The sequence below is a fragment of the Sceloporus undulatus genome, chromosome 5, assembly GCF_019175285.1.
Source record: "Sceloporus undulatus isolate JIND9_A2432 ecotype Alabama chromosome 5, SceUnd_v1.1, whole genome shotgun sequence".
Classification (NCBI taxonomy): domain Eukaryota; kingdom Metazoa; phylum Chordata; class Lepidosauria; order Squamata; family Phrynosomatidae; genus Sceloporus; species Sceloporus undulatus.
This window is the reverse complement of record NC_056526.1, coordinates 83,315,190-83,335,232: the sequence shown is the minus strand read 5'-3', so window position 1 is coordinate 83,335,232 and position 20,043 is coordinate 83,315,190. Positions and strand designations below refer to the sequence as shown.

The 20,043-nt window shown below is 39.8% G+C and overlaps 1 protein-coding gene across 1 annotated transcript in view; it reads left to right on the top strand.

Annotated features, from left to right (window-relative positions):
• Window positions 1-7,485: 7,485 nt before the first annotated feature.
• Window positions 7,486-20,043, top strand: part of PUS7 (pseudouridine synthase 7) — a 30,021-nt gene continuing 17,463 nt past the window's right edge. Inside the window, 8 exon segments of the mRNA XM_042467079.1 lie at window positions 7,486-7,712; window positions 10,023-10,412; window positions 11,571-11,655; window positions 11,785-11,886; window positions 14,342-14,434; window positions 14,436-14,487; window positions 18,724-18,835; window positions 19,530-19,607. Of these exon segments, the coding sequence (XP_042323013.1) occupies window positions 10,051-10,412; window positions 11,571-11,655; window positions 11,785-11,886; window positions 14,342-14,434; window positions 14,436-14,487; window positions 18,724-18,835; window positions 19,530-19,607 (884 nt within the window). The 5' untranslated portion in view covers window positions 7,486-7,712; window positions 10,023-10,050.

Below are 20,043 nucleotides of genomic sequence, written 5' to 3'. Positions count from 1 at the left end.
ACAACAACAACAGATGTTGACCACAGAGTTATACTGGAGAACCTAGAGATTCTTAGAGAGGTGCTCCCTCAGACAGAAAAAAAAAATAATACATATTATTTTCATGTGTGGCTTTTCCACTTTCATGGGGGACCTGTGCCCCTAACCCCAGCGAATGTGGAGGTCCACTGTACTTGTTTTGTTATTTTTCCAAACATAAAAAAACTACATAAAAAAAGAAAATAATTAATATTTGATAGAATTCAATATCAGTGTCAACACTAACATGGCATTTTCTTTCTCTGCACTCAGTGCTCACAAGATGCTATTACATTATGGAATAGTATTTAAACAAGAATTTATACCACCAAACAACTGGTAAATTTTGGATCAGTAATTAGATGAATAAGATGTAAAGAAGTTGCAGATGTATGAGTTTTGACAGAGCAGTCTTTCTATGATGTACTATGAATTAGAGGAGGGATGAGAGCGGGGTGTAATAAGGGATGAATTATTGTACTGTAAATACTCAGAGACATTACTAGGTGGTGTGGGAGTGCTGGGGAGCAGGCCACGCCAGATGATGTGTGGTGGTACTTAATGCATCATACTTAATTATATCACTAGGAGCCATCCCTAGGTCACAGGTTTTGGTTGGAAACCTCGGGGTTTGGGATGATCCTCAACTGGCAATCCTGTTGGGGGAAATATCCACAGAGGGGATCAATCTACTAGGCTGTACTGTACTCTTCTGAAAAATCACTGTGCTATTTTACTCAACATGTCTGAAGATTAATCGAATGCTTCTGTCCCCAAGTACTTGAAGGGGAACATTGCAGAGCAGTAGGTAAGCTATTTTGAGGATGGACTCTTTAAACTCATTACTTATTTGTCTTAATCTGAATTCTAATTTATTGACCTTTGTAAGGAAATAAACATAATCATTATTATTATTATTATTATTATTATTAACCTTTATTTATAAAGCGCTGTAAATTTACACAGCGCTGTACATACAATCTTTTTAATTGGACGGCTCCCTGCTCTCAGGCTTAGAATCTAAAAAGACACGACACAGAAGGAGAAGGTTGTGGGAAGGGGCCTGTCTAGTAAGCTAATACATATAAAATACATAGCAATACAGGAAATGATTCAATAAAACAGACAACAAAAGAACATCAAATAGCAAGTGACAATTATGCATTTCAAGATATTCTTAAAACAAACTGTATAAGAGTATATGATTTGGTTCAGTTTGTTGTTACAGTATTTGCTATCAGATGGGCTTTGATTTATGGTGATCCTATGAATTAGAGACTTGCAAGAGCCTCAGGTAGCCAACAGCCATACTTAGGTCTTACAAACTCAAAGCAGTGGCTTTAATTTTATTAAAAAATTGTATGAAAGATTATATTAAAAAATTGGCTCCTATTTGCTTTGTTTTTTAAATAATTTCTACACTTCAGATCCAGAGACTATAGCACAGGCTAAATAATATTAATCAGCTATTGTGCCATTTTCCAAACTGTAATATTTATCTTGTTTTTCTGATCCCCTTGCCCAAGTAACACTGAAAATACTGGCTGTGGAAATACCTACTGCTGTTTACATTTTAATAGTGGAAGGAGAGGGTTTAAGGTGGCAATCATTTTTTATTCAAGATACTAGTACTCTTTATATACACGCATTTTAGATTAGAATTTAGATTAGAATAGATTAGATTAGAACATGCACCTTAAGGATCAACTGAAAGAAACAACAATATTTACATGGGATTTCCCACACCTAATTATATACTGATGACACCCAGCGTGGTGTAGTGGTTTGAGCATCGGACTGACTCTGGAGACCAGGGTTTGAATCCCCGTTCAGCCATGCAAACCCACCAGGTGACCTTGCAGAAGTCACATTCTCTAAATGTGGCAATAGCAAACCTTGCCAGGAAAATCCTATGAGAGGCTTGACATAAATCGGAATTGGCTTGAAGGCACATAACAAAAACAATTATATTTTTAATTGGCAATGCAATCCTACACGTCTGTTCAGTATGCTTCACGCAGTGATCTAGCTAAACTAGATAATCGATCTGAGCAATAATTGAGTTTTTAGTTATACAGTAATTACACCTCGCATTGCCTTATGAATTAAAAATCGATGTCTCTTTTGTATAATTAATATAGGGTAAGGATAGGCAACCTGTGAGGATCTGGGGCCATTTTGACCTTTTCTGGGGGCCTTGGTACATTGCATTTCCCAACTCCAGAGGGGGGAAAACCCATAATGATACAATTTGCTATTTAAATGTTACACCCCCCCCTCTGGTCTTGTTTTAAACCAGAAAAAGCCCCCACCTTTAAAACAGGAAATGACTAGATAGAATAAGATACATATTGAGGTATTATTTTTGATGCATGCATACAAGTAACTTTGAGTTAACTCTCACACTCTCAAATACTAATTTTTATCTAAATGTAAGATGTGGTGGAAAACAAATTTATATTTATGTACATTTGCTATACAGTCGGCCCTTCTTATACACGGATTTTTTATACACGGATTCAAGCATACATGGTTTGAAAATGTTCCAAAAAGTATAAATTTACCTTGATTTTCCATTTTTTATAAGGGACACCATTTTGCTATGTCATTATATTTAATGGGACTTGAGCATACACAGATTTTGTTATACACGGGGGATCTTGGAACCAAACCCCAGCGTATAACAAGGGTCCACTGTACCAATAATCCACAGGATAATTACCATACTGGTAATCTTAGGTAAAGTGAAAGATAAAAGTATGTGTTTGATTTATTTTCCTCCTTGATATAGCCCATTATGGTGGCTCATCTAGAATGAACCACCATAATGGGCTATATCAAGGAGAAGAAGAAATCAAACACATACATTTACCTTTCGCTTTACCTGATATAATTGGTATTGTCATGATCCTACTTGTCAGAAAGATCTTACAGATGTAGAAGTGGTTTAAAGCTTGGCAAATGTTAGGCTAGTTTCCAAGTAAACATCTGAAACTCAATTATATTTCCTCAATAGCTCCATTTGTGTTAGTTCTCTTGTGTTTTGTAGCAGTTGCTAGACAATCGTCCAAAGCACAATGCAGAAATAATCCAGTTTGAGACTGCTTTAACTGCCCTGGCTCAATGCTAGAGAATTCTGGGAACTGTCGTTTTGAGAGACATTTAACTTTCTCTGTCAGAGGCGCCGTGGGTTCTTTTTGCCCTGCAGGGTGGACGTTGTGAGTGCACCAATGCATCTGTCACGTCGCAATGGCGGCGCCTATATACATGGGGCACCGGCGTTGTTATGGCACCATGCCATACTAGGGTTAGGAACCATGCGGTTGCCGCACGGTCCCTTAACCCTAGTACAGCACCTGTACAGCACTTTAGCACCGTGTGTACTGCGCCAGAGAGACCTTTGGTGCCATGATAAACTACAATTCCCAGGATTCCCTACCACTGAGCCAGGGCAGTTAAAGCAGTCTCAAACTGGATTGTTTCTGCAGCGTGTTTTAGACCAGTTAAATGGAAAGACAAGCCGTTTTCCAAACAGTTAAACCTAACAGTTAATAGATAAAAATGTCTAATTATGTTAGACGTCATCTAGTGAAACAAATACACATGAACTTTATGTTCACTGAGTTTACTCTTAAGCATATCTACATATTATTATTACCTTCAATTGAGCAAATGAACATACCCATGATGATCCATATCAAAACCAGTAATCAAATAGTGCATAATAAATGGATGTAATTTTTTATTCTTCTCCAAGAACACACATGCATGCAGCTAATCTTCCAAGAATATGTTCCCACTCAGTGCATTCTGGAAGACTTGCTTTCACTTCCTCCCACTACAGCAAAAAGATGTTTATTCTGCACTTTGCACAAACCCTATTTAAAACAGCAATAAAAAATAATGAGATACGCAGAGGTTTTTCTTCTCTCAGTTTGTTTAGTCCATTCTGCACGTAGGTGATTAGGATTTGGAATCTGTTGATTGTGTATGTAATGGCTGTTTCTCAAAGAGCTCTGTGCTGAATGCAATGTACTTGCAGTTGAACATAATGCCTTGCATGAATACCTCAAGGTGACAAAGGACAGCTACTCTTTAAAAATGGATAAGAGACTGTTGGCTGCTAAAGATGGCCAAAGTAAAGTTCAAACGTTAACACATATCTTAATAGACAAGAATCCTGAAATAGACAAGAACTAAGGATGGGAGATGGTTCGCTCTCCCTCCATTAAAGGATCTGGTAACACTGGACAACCAAGATTACAATGGAGTTGAGTCTCCTCAAGATTTATCTGTCTGTCAGAAGGGTAATAAATGATCAAGCACCAAGAAATATTAAGATAGCAATTGCCCTTGAACCCTCCCAAGAATAACAAAGGCTGACTGTGATATCTCTCCTATGCACACTTCCTTGGGAGTACGCTACACTGAATATAAGAAGCATGGTATAGTGGTCTGAGTGTTGGACTATGACTCTGGACACCATGGTCTGATTCCCAGCTTGGCCATGAAACCCAATGGGTGACCTTGAATAAGTCACAAACTCTCAGCCTCAGAAGAAGGCAATGGCAAACCTCTGAACAAATCAAGAAAACGCCACAATAGGTTTGTCTTAGGCTCACCATTAGTCAGAAATGATTTGAAGGCACACAACAACCACAACAAACTGTTATATACACTTGTAAGAATCTTTACATTTAAGGATGCTTGAATGGTAATAGATGGGGGAAATTATTTGCCCTCCTATGGCAGGTATGTGTAAGTAAGCAATCTGCTTGCCAGGTGGACCCTCCTTGCCTGTGAATAGTGTTGGAGCCTATATGTGAGGGGCAATCGAGTCCAAGTCCCTCATCCACTGACATCCTACTATACGTGACCTGCCCTCAGACCCACATTGAGCCCACTTGTTACACATAATTTTATTCAACTGGAATCTACATATGTATTACGTGTGGAGGCATAACTCGGGGCAGGTGGGGAGTGCAAAGCACACTGGGTTGACACCTCAGAGGAGGGGTAACACCTGGTTGGTCTCGTCTGCTGCAGGGCGGCTGCATTGCTGATGCCGGGGCTGGCACTTCTCTGTTCCCATGGCTGTTGAGGGAGCCAAGGTGGTAGAGAAAGAGGGATGAGGGCACACCACTCTCTCCTTCCCTACTACCCTGGTGCTCTGGACCCAGAGAGCCAAGGCAATGGGGAAGGAGGGCTGAGCACATACACACCTTTCCCGCCTTCCCTGGTGCTATATGTCTGGCTTGCCTGAGATGGCTAAAGAATTGGGGCAAAGGAGAGAGCATGCACATGCACATCTCTCTTCCACCAGTGCCTCACATGCCTGGCCACCCCCCTGCAGCCCTGGAATGGACATTTGGGCAGCTGGTGCTCCCCCTGCAGCAACACCAGGCACCCACACATTGGAAAAGACAATAATGCCAGGAAAGGGTGAGGGCAGTAGAGAGGAAGACCACATGCCAGATGGTTAGACTCAATCAGGGAGGTTACAGGCCTGAATCTGCTAGAACTGAGTAGAGCTGAGGACAGATCATCTTGCACCATTCCTACTGGGCTATAAAGCAACGAATCTTGCTGCGAATGATGGGTTAATGGCAGGTTAATGACGGGATCTGCACAATGTCATCTGAAAGTCTTTTGCGCAATTGCGGTCAGTCGTGCTTTTCAGATGGGTTAATGATGGGATCTGCTCAACGTTGTCTGAAAGTCCTTCCTGTGATCGCATGGGAAGAACAGGACAAGGACAGGGTCACCCCTGTTTGATAATCTCCCTAATGTTGTGTTTAGACTTGGGATCACATCTCCAAGATATCTTATGCCAGTACAGTACAGGTGTTCCAAAATCCAAAAAATTCTGAAATCCTAAACACTTCTGGCCCCAAGCATTTTGGATAAGGGAGACCAAAATGGTTGAAGAGTGTATTGCTTCTTCAGTCTCCCTTTGAATAGGCAAATTGGGGGTTCTACCCTGTGCAAAGAGATGCAGATAAAAACAAAACAAAACTGGCAGCAGCTAAATATTCTGGTTCTAAACAGTATAAAGCCGACCTCTCCCTGGAAGCCAAGATGACTAAACTGAGGCTGTTGTACTTTGGGCACATCATGAGAAGGCATGGCTCATTGGAAAAGGTAGAAGATAGTAGAAAGAGAGGAAAGTTGCATGCTAGATGGATGCATTCTCTCAAGGAGGTCGCAGGTCTGAACCTGCAGGATCTGAGTAGAAAGGCTGAAGACAGATTGTTTTAGGCTATATCTGCACTGCAGAGATAATCCAGTGTGGCGCCACTTTAACTGCCCTGTCTCAATGCTATTGAATTCCAGGAATTGTAGTTCTATGAGATATTTAGCCTTCTCTGTCAGAGAGATCTGGTGTCACAGCAAACTACAATTCCCAGGATTCCATAGCATTGACCCATGGCAGTTAAAGCGGTGCCAAAGTGGATTATTTCTGCAGTGCAGCCTTGGAGAGGTCTCATCCTCAGGGTCACCACATGAGCTGAGATCAACAGAAGGCAGTTAATAACAACCTTTGTTGTTATATGCCTTCAATTCATTTCTGACTTATAGCACTCATAAAGAGGAGGTTTTCCACCAAATAACAAGGGGTAGGCCAAACCAAACCCAGGAACTGGGACCGCCAGTGGCGTCCATTCACTAAAGATGCATCCGCATTGAAGAAATAATCCTGTTTGACACCACTTTAACTACCATAGCTCAATGCTATGGAATCTTGGGATGTGTAGTTTGTTGTGGCACCAGAGCTCTCTGACAGAAAAGGCAAAATGTCTCACAAAACTAGTCCTCAGAATTCCATAGCCTTGAGCCATGGCAGTTAAAGTGGTGTCAATCTGGATTATTTCTGCAGTGTGGACAGCCCCCCCCCCCCCATGTCTCTGGCTATGAACTGACTGAATGGCCACCTAAAGCAAATCACTCTCAACTGCACTAATCTCACTGTTGGCTACAATTATAAGGATCGGGATCCAAAACACACTGCAGAAATAATCCAGTTTGAGACCGCTTTAACTGCCCTGGCTCAGTGCTAAGGTATCCTGGGAATCGTAGATCGCTTTAACTGCCCTGGCTGCATCCACACTGGAGGAATAACCCGGTTTGGCACCGCTTTAAGTGTCTTCTTGGCTCAAGGCTATGGAATTCTGGGAGTTGGAGTTTGTTGTGGGGCCCACAACAAACTCCAACTCCCAGAATTCCATAGCCTTGAGCCAGAAAGAGTTAAAGCGGTACCAAACCGGGTTATTCCTCCAGTGTGGATGCAGCTTAAATGTCTCACAGAACTACAATTCATAGAACTCAATAGCATTGATCCAGGGCAGTTAGTGGTGCCACACTGGATTATTTCTGCAGTGCAGATGGAGCGGTGTGAAAGTGCGTTACTTCCGCGGTGCGGATGGGGCCTAGGCCGCAGCCTTGCTTTGGCACAAGGCAGGGCTTGGAGGAAGAAGAGAGAGAGAGAGAAGAGGCGCTGCTTGTAGGCCTCAGTCAGAGGCGGAGAGGGAGCGTGCGAGGGGCGGCTGCTCCGACTAGGCCTGTCCCCGGCGTGCCGTGAAGCTAGGCCTCTCCCCTTCCTTCCCTCTGCCCGCCTCCTTCGTGGCTGAGCCTCCATGCTTCTCTTCCTCCTCGTCTCTTCTCTTCCCAAGAGGGCAGCTGGGCCTTGCCTTGGGGTAAGTGCTTTGGCTGGGGTTTGGGACAGAGAGGGTGCAGGGTCTGGAAACCATAAGGCCCTATAAGGAAAGACTCAGGGAGCTGGGGATGTTCAGCCTGGAGAAGAGAAGCTTAAGAGGTGATATGATAGCCCTGTTTAAATATTTGAAGGGATGTCACATTGAGGAGGGAGCAAGCTTGTTTTCTGCTGCTCCAGAGAACAGGACCAATAATAATAATAATAATAATAATAGAATCATCCCTCCATATTTGAGGATTGGATTATTTGCAGACTTGATTAACATGTTCTCTCTAGGAATATCTAGGTCCTCCAGTGCAATTCTATGGTCAACTTTAACTAAAAGCTGCTCTGAAAAGACCTAGAGAGAATGCTCTACTAGGCCTTTGTAGCTCCTCCAGTGCACTTCTATGGTCAATGTATGACGTATTTTGGCCACAGAGTTGCACTGGAGGACCTAGAGATTCCTAGAGAGCTGTCCTCTCAGATAAAAACATGGTGTTTTTGTTATTTGTGGTTTTCCCATGTTGATGGGGGCCTTGTGCCCTTAACTCTAGCGAATGTGGAGGGACAAGTGTAATAGTAAAAGTTTATTTGTATCCCGCTTCTCCAAACGATTGAAGTGGCTTACATTTAAAAATCCATAAAAGACAATAACCGCAAGTTTCCATATATCCCAAACCTTCCCATCCACAATAAAATATAATTTAATTGTTAGACGATTGTTAAAACAGTTATTAAAGCAGGGGAGAGGCAGTTAGAGCCATATTCATGTGAATATTGGACAATGAATACAGAGCAATGTTCAAATCAATATGAACAATGGATGCCAGCGATAGGAAAAGAGGTTCCACCTCAACATTAGGAGGAACTTCCTGACAGTAAGAGCAGTTCGATAGTGGGACATACTACTTTGGAGAGTGGTGGAGCCTCCTTCCTTGGAGGTCTTTAAACAGAGGCTGGATGGCCATCTGTCAATGGGGATGCTTTGATGGAGAGTTCCTGCATGGCACAATGGGATTAGACTGGATGGTGTTTGTGGTCTCTTCCAACTCTATGATTCTACGAAAGGCGGAGGGGGAAGGCTTCTCTTTCACCCCAGTAGGCTTCCCTCATCACCATCACTACACACACAAAACACACCCACACACCCACAGTTGTTATAAATCCTGCTTCTCCAGAAGGTCAAAGCGGCTAACACTAAAATCATCCATAAAATACAATAATTGACTGTCAAGTTCTTCTTTGAGTTCTTGTTGCTTCCGACTTATGGCGACCCTATTATGTTTTTGTTTTGTTTTTCTCTGGGCAAGATTGGTTCAGAGTTGGGGTTGCCTTGGTCTTCTTGAGGCTGAGAGAGTGTGGCTCGCCCAAGGTTGGGTTTCATGGCCCTGCTGGGATCTGAACCCTGGCCTCCAGAATTCAAAGATATAGCTGTGTTAGTTCTGAGATGCTGGAAGAGGTTTACCTTTATTGATTACTTAGATGAATGCTGGATGTAAGGAGAAGACCAAAAAGGCAGGAGAACATTTTGTCTGTGGCCTGGAAATAAAAAGGAGGAGGCAAGATAGTTTTTTTATGATGTTAAGAAAAAAAAAAAGGTATCCTTGTAAATATCCTTTCAGTGCCAGATGCAAATACTGTTGAAAAATATCAGGAAGAAATACCAAAAGAAAAGGTTACCGATGCATCCACACTGCTGAAATAATTCAGTTTGATACCACTTTAACTGATATGGCACAATGCTGTAGAATTTTGGGAATTATAGGCCTGTTACAGACTGCCAAAATAAAGCTGCTTCGGGTCTCTTTGGAGGTATGCTATTTAAATGATGCATGGGTCCTAAGAGTCTGGAGGTTGCGCCAAAGCCACACTCTGTTCCTAAGCACCAGAGTGCAGCTTTTGGTGCAGCTTCCGGACTCTTAGGGTGCATGCATCATTTAAACAGCATACCTCCAAAGAGACCCGAAGCAGCTTTATTTTGGCAGTCTGTAACAGGCCATAGTTTGTTGTGGCACAGACAAGGCTAAATATCTCACAAAACGACACTTCCTAGAATTATGTAGCATTAAGCCATGGCAGTTAAAAAAGTGTCAAACTGCATTATTTCTGCACTGCAGATGCACTTTTGGTCTAGGAAAGCTTATGCTACCAACATCTTTCTGTCAGTTTCAAAGGTACTAGAAGATCCTTTTGCATACATTTGTTTTGGTTGAGTTTTAAATATTTCTTAGAGACAGCCCCTGACAGTGTGAAAGCATGGGAAATTTAGTCATTGTGCTGAAATGTGTGTCTTCTCACTCCGCTGCAGGACTCGCTACCACATTTTTGCTCTAAAAATGGAAACGGATAACACAGTCCTGAAGCGTCCTCTTTCTGATGATAAAGAGGCTAATGCAGAGGAAATTAAAAGGCAGAAGGTCTCAGAAGATCCACTGCAGGAAAAAGTGAATTCTGACCAGAAGACTGAAGCTGTGGCAAAAGAGCCTGTGAAACCTGTACTTGAGGATTCAGAAAATGTAATGGTCCTGAATGAGGAGAGTGAAGAACAAGATGGTGAAGAAAAGCTGGAAGAAAGTGATGGAGAAGGAGACCCAGAGAGCTTTGCAGACATGATGAAGCATGGACTGACTGAGATAGATGTTGGCATAACAAAATTTGTTAGCACTCACAAGGGCTTTTCTGGAATATTAAAAGAGAGGTAACTATTGAGTCTTACATCTCAGTATAAGTATTGGCTGGCTGAAGTGAATTTTACTGTTTCATTTGGAATGTGGCTCTGAGTCTGACATGAGATGCAGAATTAGCTAGCTATACTTCACTTGGTATCTTTTGTTTGTAGTCCTGTCATAATTGGGTTCTCTTGAAAATGAGTTACATCAGTTTCGGTGGGATTTCCTTCAAAGGAACACTGTAATCTTAGTGTCACGATACCTCTTCAAAACGCATCTCTTGTGTGAAATGTTTAGCTTAACCTTACTTTCTATCCACAGCTTTTAAATGTCTGTGTACATATATATGCTCACTTTCAAGCTGAAATGAGACAGACACTGGCTGGCATCCTGTTAGTGACATCTGCAGTGTAACTCTAGCATATATCTGCATATGCCTCTTTTTGGTTCTTGCAGAGGTTGGTATTCTTTTCTTCCACAATGACCAAGGCCTTCCCCATCCACTGTTTAACCACTGCAGCCCCCCATGGCTGTTCAATAGCTGGCAGAAAGAGTGGTTTATAGGAGAAGTGTGTGGTTGTGTCCCCCTAGCCAGATACAGAATGATGAAATCATCTACCAATGTCCTCCGGAGGATCCTCGTGGATCTTCCCAGATGTTCATGCCATTCTGTGTTTGGCTATGGGGACAGAGCCAGATGCTTCTTCTATCCCCCTGCTTCTCCAGTCCCCACTAAATAGCTGTGGGAGGCTGCAGCAGCTAAATAGTGAGTTGACGGGAGGTTTGAGAGGACTAATATAGTGTGGTTGCATTTGTGGAATATTTATGCTGTGCTCTGCATTTCAAGATCTGGGCCTGCGTCTCCTTTCCCTATTATTTTTTTTCAAAGCACCATGTACATACAGAGTGCTATGAAAAAATGAACACTGGAATACCTTTGCCTGTGTGCTTTCTGTGGGTTAAGGAGATGCTGCTGTGTGTTATGATGTGTCCCTCTCCATGGCCTTATTATTTGTTAAATTTTTATTACACTTATTCTCAAGGGAGCTCAAAGAAACATGTGCAGTCCTCCTCCCCTTTTGTATCTCTTCTGCAACTCTGTGAGGAAGGATAGACTGAGACATTGTGACAGTGTTGGAAATTTTTATAGTGCTCTGTGATTACCAACCTATCTTGTCTCCTACTAGATATTCAGATTTTGTTGTGCATGAAATAGCAAAAGATGGGCATATCATCCATTTAGATGACTTCTCTGTGCCAGTAGATGAGGAGGTAAGGTTTTTTTTTTTTGCATATTTTAATAATAAATCGGGCAGAAGACTATTATTAAAACTACATTAATATATTACAACACATTTAGATTTTTATTTACCTCTTACTATGTTTTACTGTACCTATTAGGATGCTTCTGAAGAGATTTTTACAGTGTTGTCAGCTGAGGACAAGCAGCGGCTAGAAGAACTGCAGCTTTTTAAAAATAAAGAAGGCAGTGTTTCCATTGAGGTAAATTGACATTAGCATATAAGAAATGAATAACCAAATTAATGTCTGGCAAAATCGGATGTGATAGGACCAGATTGTTTTGGGTGGTGTTTCATGAGCGTCTGATCATGCATTTGCTCAGCCATGAAACCCCACTGGGTGACTTTGGGCAAGTCACTCTCTCTCACCCTCAGAGGATGGCAATGGCAAACCCCCTCTGAAGAAACATGCCAAGAAAGCCCTGTGATAGGTTCACCTTAGGGTCACCATAAGTCAGAAATGACTTGAAGGTACACAACACACACACAGTGGATGCAAGCCTGATATAAAAATGTTTCAACCATTTTCATAAATATAGGGAAAAGCTGTCACTGTTCCAAAACACACTGCAGAAGCAATCCAGTTTTAAACCACTTTAACTGCCCTGGCTCAATACTAGGGAATTTTGGGAACTGTAGTTTTGTGAAACATTTAGCCTTCTTGGTCAGAGAGCTCTGGATGCCACAATATAAGCCACAATAAACCACAATTCCCAGGTTCCCTAGCACTGAGACAGGGCAATTAAAGTAGTCTCAAATGGATTATTTCTGCAGTGTGTTTTGGACCACTGTCTACACTCAATGTTACTCTAATAAACTATATGAATAGAATTGAACACAGGAGTAGATCTTCTGTATTTAGAAATTTATCTTCCTGCTTCCTTCAGTGCAACTTGGGGTGAGGCCTTTGTTCTTTGTACAGTATTGGTCTCCTGACTATTTTAATTGATTATGCAAATAGGATTAAACTATCATCTCTGTTAGAAGAATTACATAGTAGCAGGAAAGCTGAATTTGATTTTCCACTTAAAAAAAAAAGATTCCCAGCTCCCAATGGTTCTAGTAGTGAAATGAAACAACTCTCACTTAGGTGTAAGCCTCTTTACTGGATTGTACCATTTCAGGCTGCAGAGCGGAGCTACAATAAGAGAATCCCCTTCAAGGAAAATGGAAAAAAAATTCCTATACAGGTTAGCATGTCAGTGAAAGGCTTTGGAAAATGTAATGGGGGCACTGTAGTTCCCAGAATCAGCCAGCCAACATGTGTAGTGACCAAACTGGCAGGGAAATGATGGGTGCTGCAGTAAAAAAAAAGCAGTTTGTCCTAGCTTCCTCTGTGGTATCTTAATTTTTTTTAAGGTGCAAGGAGTTGCAAAATGGCTAATAGGTTATACCACTTGCAATACTCAGCTCAGCTTGGGAAAGTCACATTTTTGGACTAGAACTCTTAGAATCTCTTAGCCACCATGGCAAGTGGTTATGCTGCTTGGGAGAGCTTGGGTTTTATAGTCCAAAATAACTTTTCCAAGCTCTGCAGCTTAGATTTTTCACATCAGAAAACAACAAGGGATACTGTGATCTGGATGGTGATTGAATACTGTGTGCGTGTGCTGTGGCAACAAAGTGAGGCAAGTGACTTTATATTACACCTGGCTCCTCTTGTGTATATTTTTCCAGTCCCAGATGTACAATTTAAAAAAAAATCATGTAGACTCTTCAAAGTAGTGGTTCTCTAAAGTAGTTGTTTTATCCTTTTAGCTAAAAGGTTTAATCTCCTTTTAGCATTTAATTATGTTTTTATGACCGGGGGGGGGGGGGGGTCTTTGTATTTTTTATGTATTCTCTTTTAACTGCATTTTGCTTTACTCTTGCAATCTGCTTGGATTCCTAGAGATTAAGCAGAATATTATTATTATTAGTATTATTAGTATTATTAGTATTATTAGTATTATTAGTATTAGTATTATTATTATCCTGTCAGAAACTCCAGCCAGCATGGTGAATGGTCAGGAATTCTGGGAGTTGAATGCCACAATATAGTGGCCACTGGTGGCGCAGTGGTTAAATGCCTGTACTGCAGCCATTCACTCGAAACCAGAAGGTTGCGAGTTCAAGACCAGCAAAAGGGCCCAAGCTCGACTCAGGCTTGCATCCTTCCGAGGTCGCTAAAATGAGTACCCAGACTGTTGGGGGCAAATTAGCTTACTTGCTAATTAGCTTACTTGCTGTTCACCGCTATGATCTTTGGAATAGCGATATATAAATAAAACAAATTATTAATTATTACTATTATTATTATTATTTAACCAGTCCTTGAGTTTATAGTTTAATCCAAAGTCCTAGTTGTTTTACCCTGTCTTTATTAACAGAAGCATTTTTATACTGCATTTTTCAGTTTCACTTTAATTATGTCATTTTGTATATCTTGAGCATTTTATTTAGCATTGCCTTGTAAGCTAGTCAGGAAATATTGGGTGATGGGTAATCATATACGCCAAGTGAGCTCAGCTTTTGAGTACTACCCTCTTGGTGTTTGTATCAGAATTTCCACCTCTATTTTTCAAGCACAATAGGCACTTAATTTTTACAAAGACAAAAGGTAACTGCCAGATGGTTCACTATTTTCTATATATATTTGTTTACTATGCTGCTGTTAGGTCATTGAAGACACTAAGGAAAAAAGGACAGTCATACACCAAGCTGTGAAGTCTCTGTTTCCAGGATTAGAAACTAAAACAGAAGATCGTGATGGGAAAAAAATACATTGTTGCTTATCATGCAGCTGGGAAAAAGGCATTGGCAAGTGAGTTTGATTATTGGTATTACCTGAAACCTGTAAAATGGAAGAGGCTTTCTGTTGTACTGAGCTTAAAAATATGCCTGACTCTTTAAAGCCTGTATTTGTGAGGGACTGAGTGTAGAGGTTGGCTCTGTTGATAGGATACTAGGAGGTTCTGGAATGTAATCAAAATCCCTGTACACATTTTTTTAAAAAATACCTTGTGCACCGAGGCTGTAACCTGTTTCTCCACGGCTGTGGAAGAAATGTAGCTGTTTTGTGAAAGACAGAGGTGCAAATCCATCACTGTGTGATGGAAATAGGAACATTTCAGCATATGTTTGTACAAAAAGGGTGTACACGTGCATAGTTAACATACACTTGTCTGAGCCTGTTCCATTACGGTCCAATGAAAGATATCTGTGAGAGAGTCAACCCATTGCAAAAGGCTACAGCCCCTGGGAGCTGATATCCAAAACATCTACAAGACCAAATATTGAGAACTACTGACCTGCGTAGCTTAGAAATGGATACCCTTTACAAAGAAAGATGGAAAAATCTTGTGTGTCTGACTTGTAAGTACTGCAGTCCAGCAGACATTGATTAGATGCAACAAGATTTAAGTTTTGTTGTTATTGTTGTGTGCCTTCAAGTCATTTCTGACAAAGGCTCCCAGACTAGATTACTATCAGGATACCAAAGGAAAAAGAGGGATGAGGAGGGTAAATAGAAAAAAAAGAAATAAGTACCAATTCTTAATATTAAATAATTGCTCTTGTATTGACTGGTAGGATAGAAATAGGTTGTTGAGAAGAGAAAGCCAGTGTTACTGATCTTTCAGGAGTGGCCCTGCTTCTCATATCTCTCTCTGCTGCAGCCTTGTCAACCAAACCTCTGGAAGCAAACCCACCATTTTAATCTGATGCCAGTCTCTCTGCTTCAGTGAGCAAACATTTGACATACATATATTACTAAAACTTTAGCAATAATGTGTGAGGCATCTGTAGGAAGACCCATAGATGGTATCTTGATATATAGTGTCAGGATGTGATTCATTCGGCCAGTTTCTGTTTGGTCTGAGTTTTCACCATTCATGACAGAAGCAATTTCTCTTCTAGCTGGGTTGGGCCATCTTCCATGACAATGTATCTGATGTTTTCCACAGCATGTGACCAAAAAATTGTTCTCACCTACTATTTGTTCTTTTAACATTAGCTCATCAGCATCAGTCAGTAGGTTATGATTTTCTCCATTCTGTGAAAAGCAGAACGTGCAAAAATTCCTGTTTTCAGACTACAACTACTGTATATACTGGCTGGAGAATTCTTGGAACTGTAGTCACAAAAAAATAAATTTTCTAAAGTCTTGAGAAGAATCTTCAATCATTTGAACTAAAGCTGTTAAAAACACAAAACAAAACAAGAATCTTGGCAATCCTGTACTGGCTTTAATTTCAACCTCAATGGAATTAATATGTAGGACTCTGTCCTGTATTCTGTTTCCTTGCTAAACTTTTTAAAGAATGAGAACTTGTAGGTTCAACTATCTCTTTCAGGTTAAACATTTTAACCAGATGTTAAGGGTCTGGTTAAAAATGTAATGTGAATTGCATTGACTATATAAAGACTATTAATGTTTGCATGCATTGTGCATGGGACATGCATGTTTTCTGGTGCAAAATAAACTGCGCTTGCTCTCTTTCTCCCTTTCCCTGTTCAACTGTTGGAGAAAAATGCATGCTTAACCTTAGGACAGATGATGCTGTAAAAAGTTAGGCAGCACTCCTTTAGATATTTGAATATTCTCTTATCCTGCTCTTATATGTGTAGTACAGATGAATTTGGAAGTGTGCAAAAGCAGAAGCATTTGCATGATCAACATATTTTGTGCTGGTAACAGGTGGTTCCTTGTTCTAACCCTTAAATCCCAATTAATTAGGCTCATTCAGATTTAAAATGAGGAATTAGAAGGTGCTTCTGTTCTAAACACATGGAACACTTAATAATACTTGTTTTTTTAGAGTTCTCTGCAATGCTGCCCTTGATATAGATTACTACGTGTTTATCTGGAACCTTCCATTCATTCACTTATTCCCTCTGCACGATTCCATTGCACAGTTGTCTAAATAGATGTCAGTTGTCACATTAACAGTTGAATGCTCCAGACATCTGCAACATATAAATGATTAACTTGCATGCTCCCATACAAAGCACTTTGATACCTTTAAAATAAATAAAATAAAACATTGCTTTCTTATGCTCTTTATCCTATGCGTATGAACAGAGGTCAGAACTTCAACAGGTAAGAGATGTTGGCATTTCATGTTAGGAGAAAATGAAATGCCAATCAAATGACTATAATTCAGACCAGCTAAATAGCATGGGGAAAAATGAGAAAGGTAACAGAAATAAATATGTCTGTAGCCCATTCCTGTTGATATTTATCCAGGAGTAATTTCCACTGTTTCACTGGGTTTTCCTTTTGATAAGTTTGCTTTGGATTTAAACTCAGCAAAACAAAAAATGATCAGTTGCAGTTTGAGGATTAAATTAAGACAAAGATATTGTCTGTAATAAATAAATATATTAGTCATAATCTTAATATGGAAAGCCTTGTTGATATTAAGAATGTATTTTACAGTATAGTTAAATCAAAGTAATTTGGAGTTAATCCTAACTCTGCATCTTTACAGATGATAGTTTTTTTGTTCATAATTGTAACCCCTACTCACATGATTCTCAATAGAAAACATCAATTTCTACATCTGGAACATAATATGACAAATAATAATGATAATAATAATTATAGGAGAGTAATAAGAGTTCAAAGCTAAAAGGAAACATCTAAAAGTAACACATTAATGATGGTTTGATTGTGAACACATTTTCACAGTCCATCTGTAGTTTCCGTGTGGTTTCTGTCTGTTACTTAGGGTCGAAACAGACGGCCCTTTTGCGTTGCCTTCCGGGTGGTGTGGGAGCATGGCTTTTATATGTTGTATGCTCCCAAGCCTCCCAGAAGCCGCCCATCCTTTTACATTGGGGGTGGTTTCCAGGTGCCCTGGCACCATGGTTTTTACACACCGCCTGCCACCAGAGCACGTTAAAGCTGGCTTCCCACTGTGGCAGGGCAGAAAAGCCAGCTTTTTGCTGGTGCAAAAAGGAGCAGCTGTTTTCTACTCCTTTTTCAACCGGCAAAAAGGTGGGTTGTGACTGCGACATGCAGTTGCTGTGGCCTCAATCCATCTTGGGAGTGGTCTGTTTTGCCTTTTAGTTGTATTGACCATACTTAGCCAAGGCTAATGAAGCCAACAGACATCAAACATCCTTAAGAACAGGATCATAGCTTCAGTCCTCATATGATAGAAACTGTTGTCACTTGTCACTTATAGCTGGCTCCTTTTGAAAATGCTTTATCTCATGTTTAAGTTAGGCTGAGTGAGAGAGATGAGGTAATTCATATGTAATACCAAACCATGATCTGGTGCTCTTAAGAGCAATTGTTGTACTTCTTCACTCTGTCCTCCCATCCTCTAGTCTACTGAATTTCTGAGTATTGTCACATATCATGAAGTAACTACCTAAAATGGAGTGATGGGAAGGAAGAGGTATGTAAGCCTGAAACTTGGTCATGCCAAGTGATGCCAAATCATGGTTTGGCTTTATGTATTAACCAATCCAGTACTTTGTTGAGAGCCATCCAGTCAATTTAACAGAAAACTTGGAAGCTGAATACACACACACACACACACACACATTCATCCATTTGCAGTGCACTAGCCACTGCAGACCAACAATAAAAATATCTGGTAACAAGAACAGTCTTATAATACACAGTAATATTTCTTTATAATATGCATTAATAATGTGTGTACTTTTTCTGAGAATAACCAATACAATGATAATTTTCAAATGATAATATTTTATTTTGTGCAAGTCTTTCTCCTGACATAACTGTGTTTGAACAACCTACAATAGTCTTGCCTCTTGAGAGGGCAACAATTTCTTTTGCCCGCTACCATTTTGTGAGAGGAGTATGTGGCATTATGGTGGCACTATTAAATGTTGTAAAAGACAGCAAATAGATTGCTGATGAGTATTCAGCAGAATAAAGGAATGAGTGTGAAATATTTTTCTCTCATACTGAAGAAGGTATAGGCTGGTGAAAAAAAATATATAGCTGCAAAAATTCATCAGTGGAAAAGAATGAACTGTTTCATAATTCCTGTAATATATGTTTTAACATTTTTGTCTTTTAAAGATCCAAGAAAACATTCTTGGCCTAAATCTAGGGGAAGTTACTGCCACTTTGTATTATACAAAGAAAATAAGGATACCATGGATGCCATCAATGTGCTTTCAAAATTTTTAAGGTAAGTTAATTTTTTAATGCTGGGAACAAATTTAAAGCTGAGAAATGGCTTGTGGCTTAAGTGAACTGATAAGTGATATGGAAATGTACTTGCTATTGCTATTGGCTTATGTAAAGTCTCAAAAGTTTCCTACTTTGAAATTTGTTCGTTGGGGTTAAAGTTGCAGTATGTTAGGGATAGAATGACTCCTTTTTTTAAAGTCACTATTTGAAATAACTTGTGAGCTGCACAAATAGAAAAATTGCAGGAACATTTTAAACACTATCTAGAGATCAGTTTCTCTGCAATCCTCAGCATGGCCCAGAAATCAGATTCTGAGCCTCTGCTCAGCCTATGTTTTGGATAATGGCGGTAGTCCAGGAGGATTGCTATCTCCTGATCCTGCCAGCAGAAGACCACATTTGGATTCTTTTAGGAGATGGAGGTGGGTTAACATGAATTCTCTTGTGGCACATCATGATTTGCTAGGCCTTACACAGCACCATGGTGAAATTTAGTATTATCCAACATAAGCAACAAGATCAATTTGCTGCTATGGCTCTCTTAAAAATGTTTAGCTTTGATCTCTGGCTGTTGTGCAGTAAGTCGTTAAAATAAAATACTGTTTGTTTACAAATTTAATAACTGTTATTTTTACACTTTTTTTCTAGCTGCTTTGCTAGAGATGAGCTTTGTTTTCTTGTTTGTTTTTAAGAGTTAAGCCAAACATATTTTCCTACATGGGGACAAAAGACAAAAGAGCTATTACAGTTCAAGAGATTGCTGTTCTTAGGTAAGTAGAAACAAGATGAAGAAACTTGGCTGTTGTGGCTGAAATACATGTTTTTTTTTCTTTAAAATTTTTGGGACATGATGATGAAATACTTTATTGTACAGTTTTAAGTTTTATTTGGAAAGGTTCTGATGCCGGTCTTAAAAATGAAATGCAGTAGATAGGTAATCAGATAATGTGTTTGATTCAGGCACATCCAATTTTACCCCTTTTCTACAGATAGTAGAATATGTATTAATTACATATTAATACTGCTATTGTTATTGTCTGATGTTGGATATTTTATTTTTTTAGCTGCTTTTAATTGAATTTTATGTAAACACTTGTCTTTTATTTAGTCTGTAACCCTGCTTCGATCCATCGGGAGAGGCAGGGAAACATAAATATTATTATTATTATTATTATTATTATTATTATTATTATTATTATTATTATT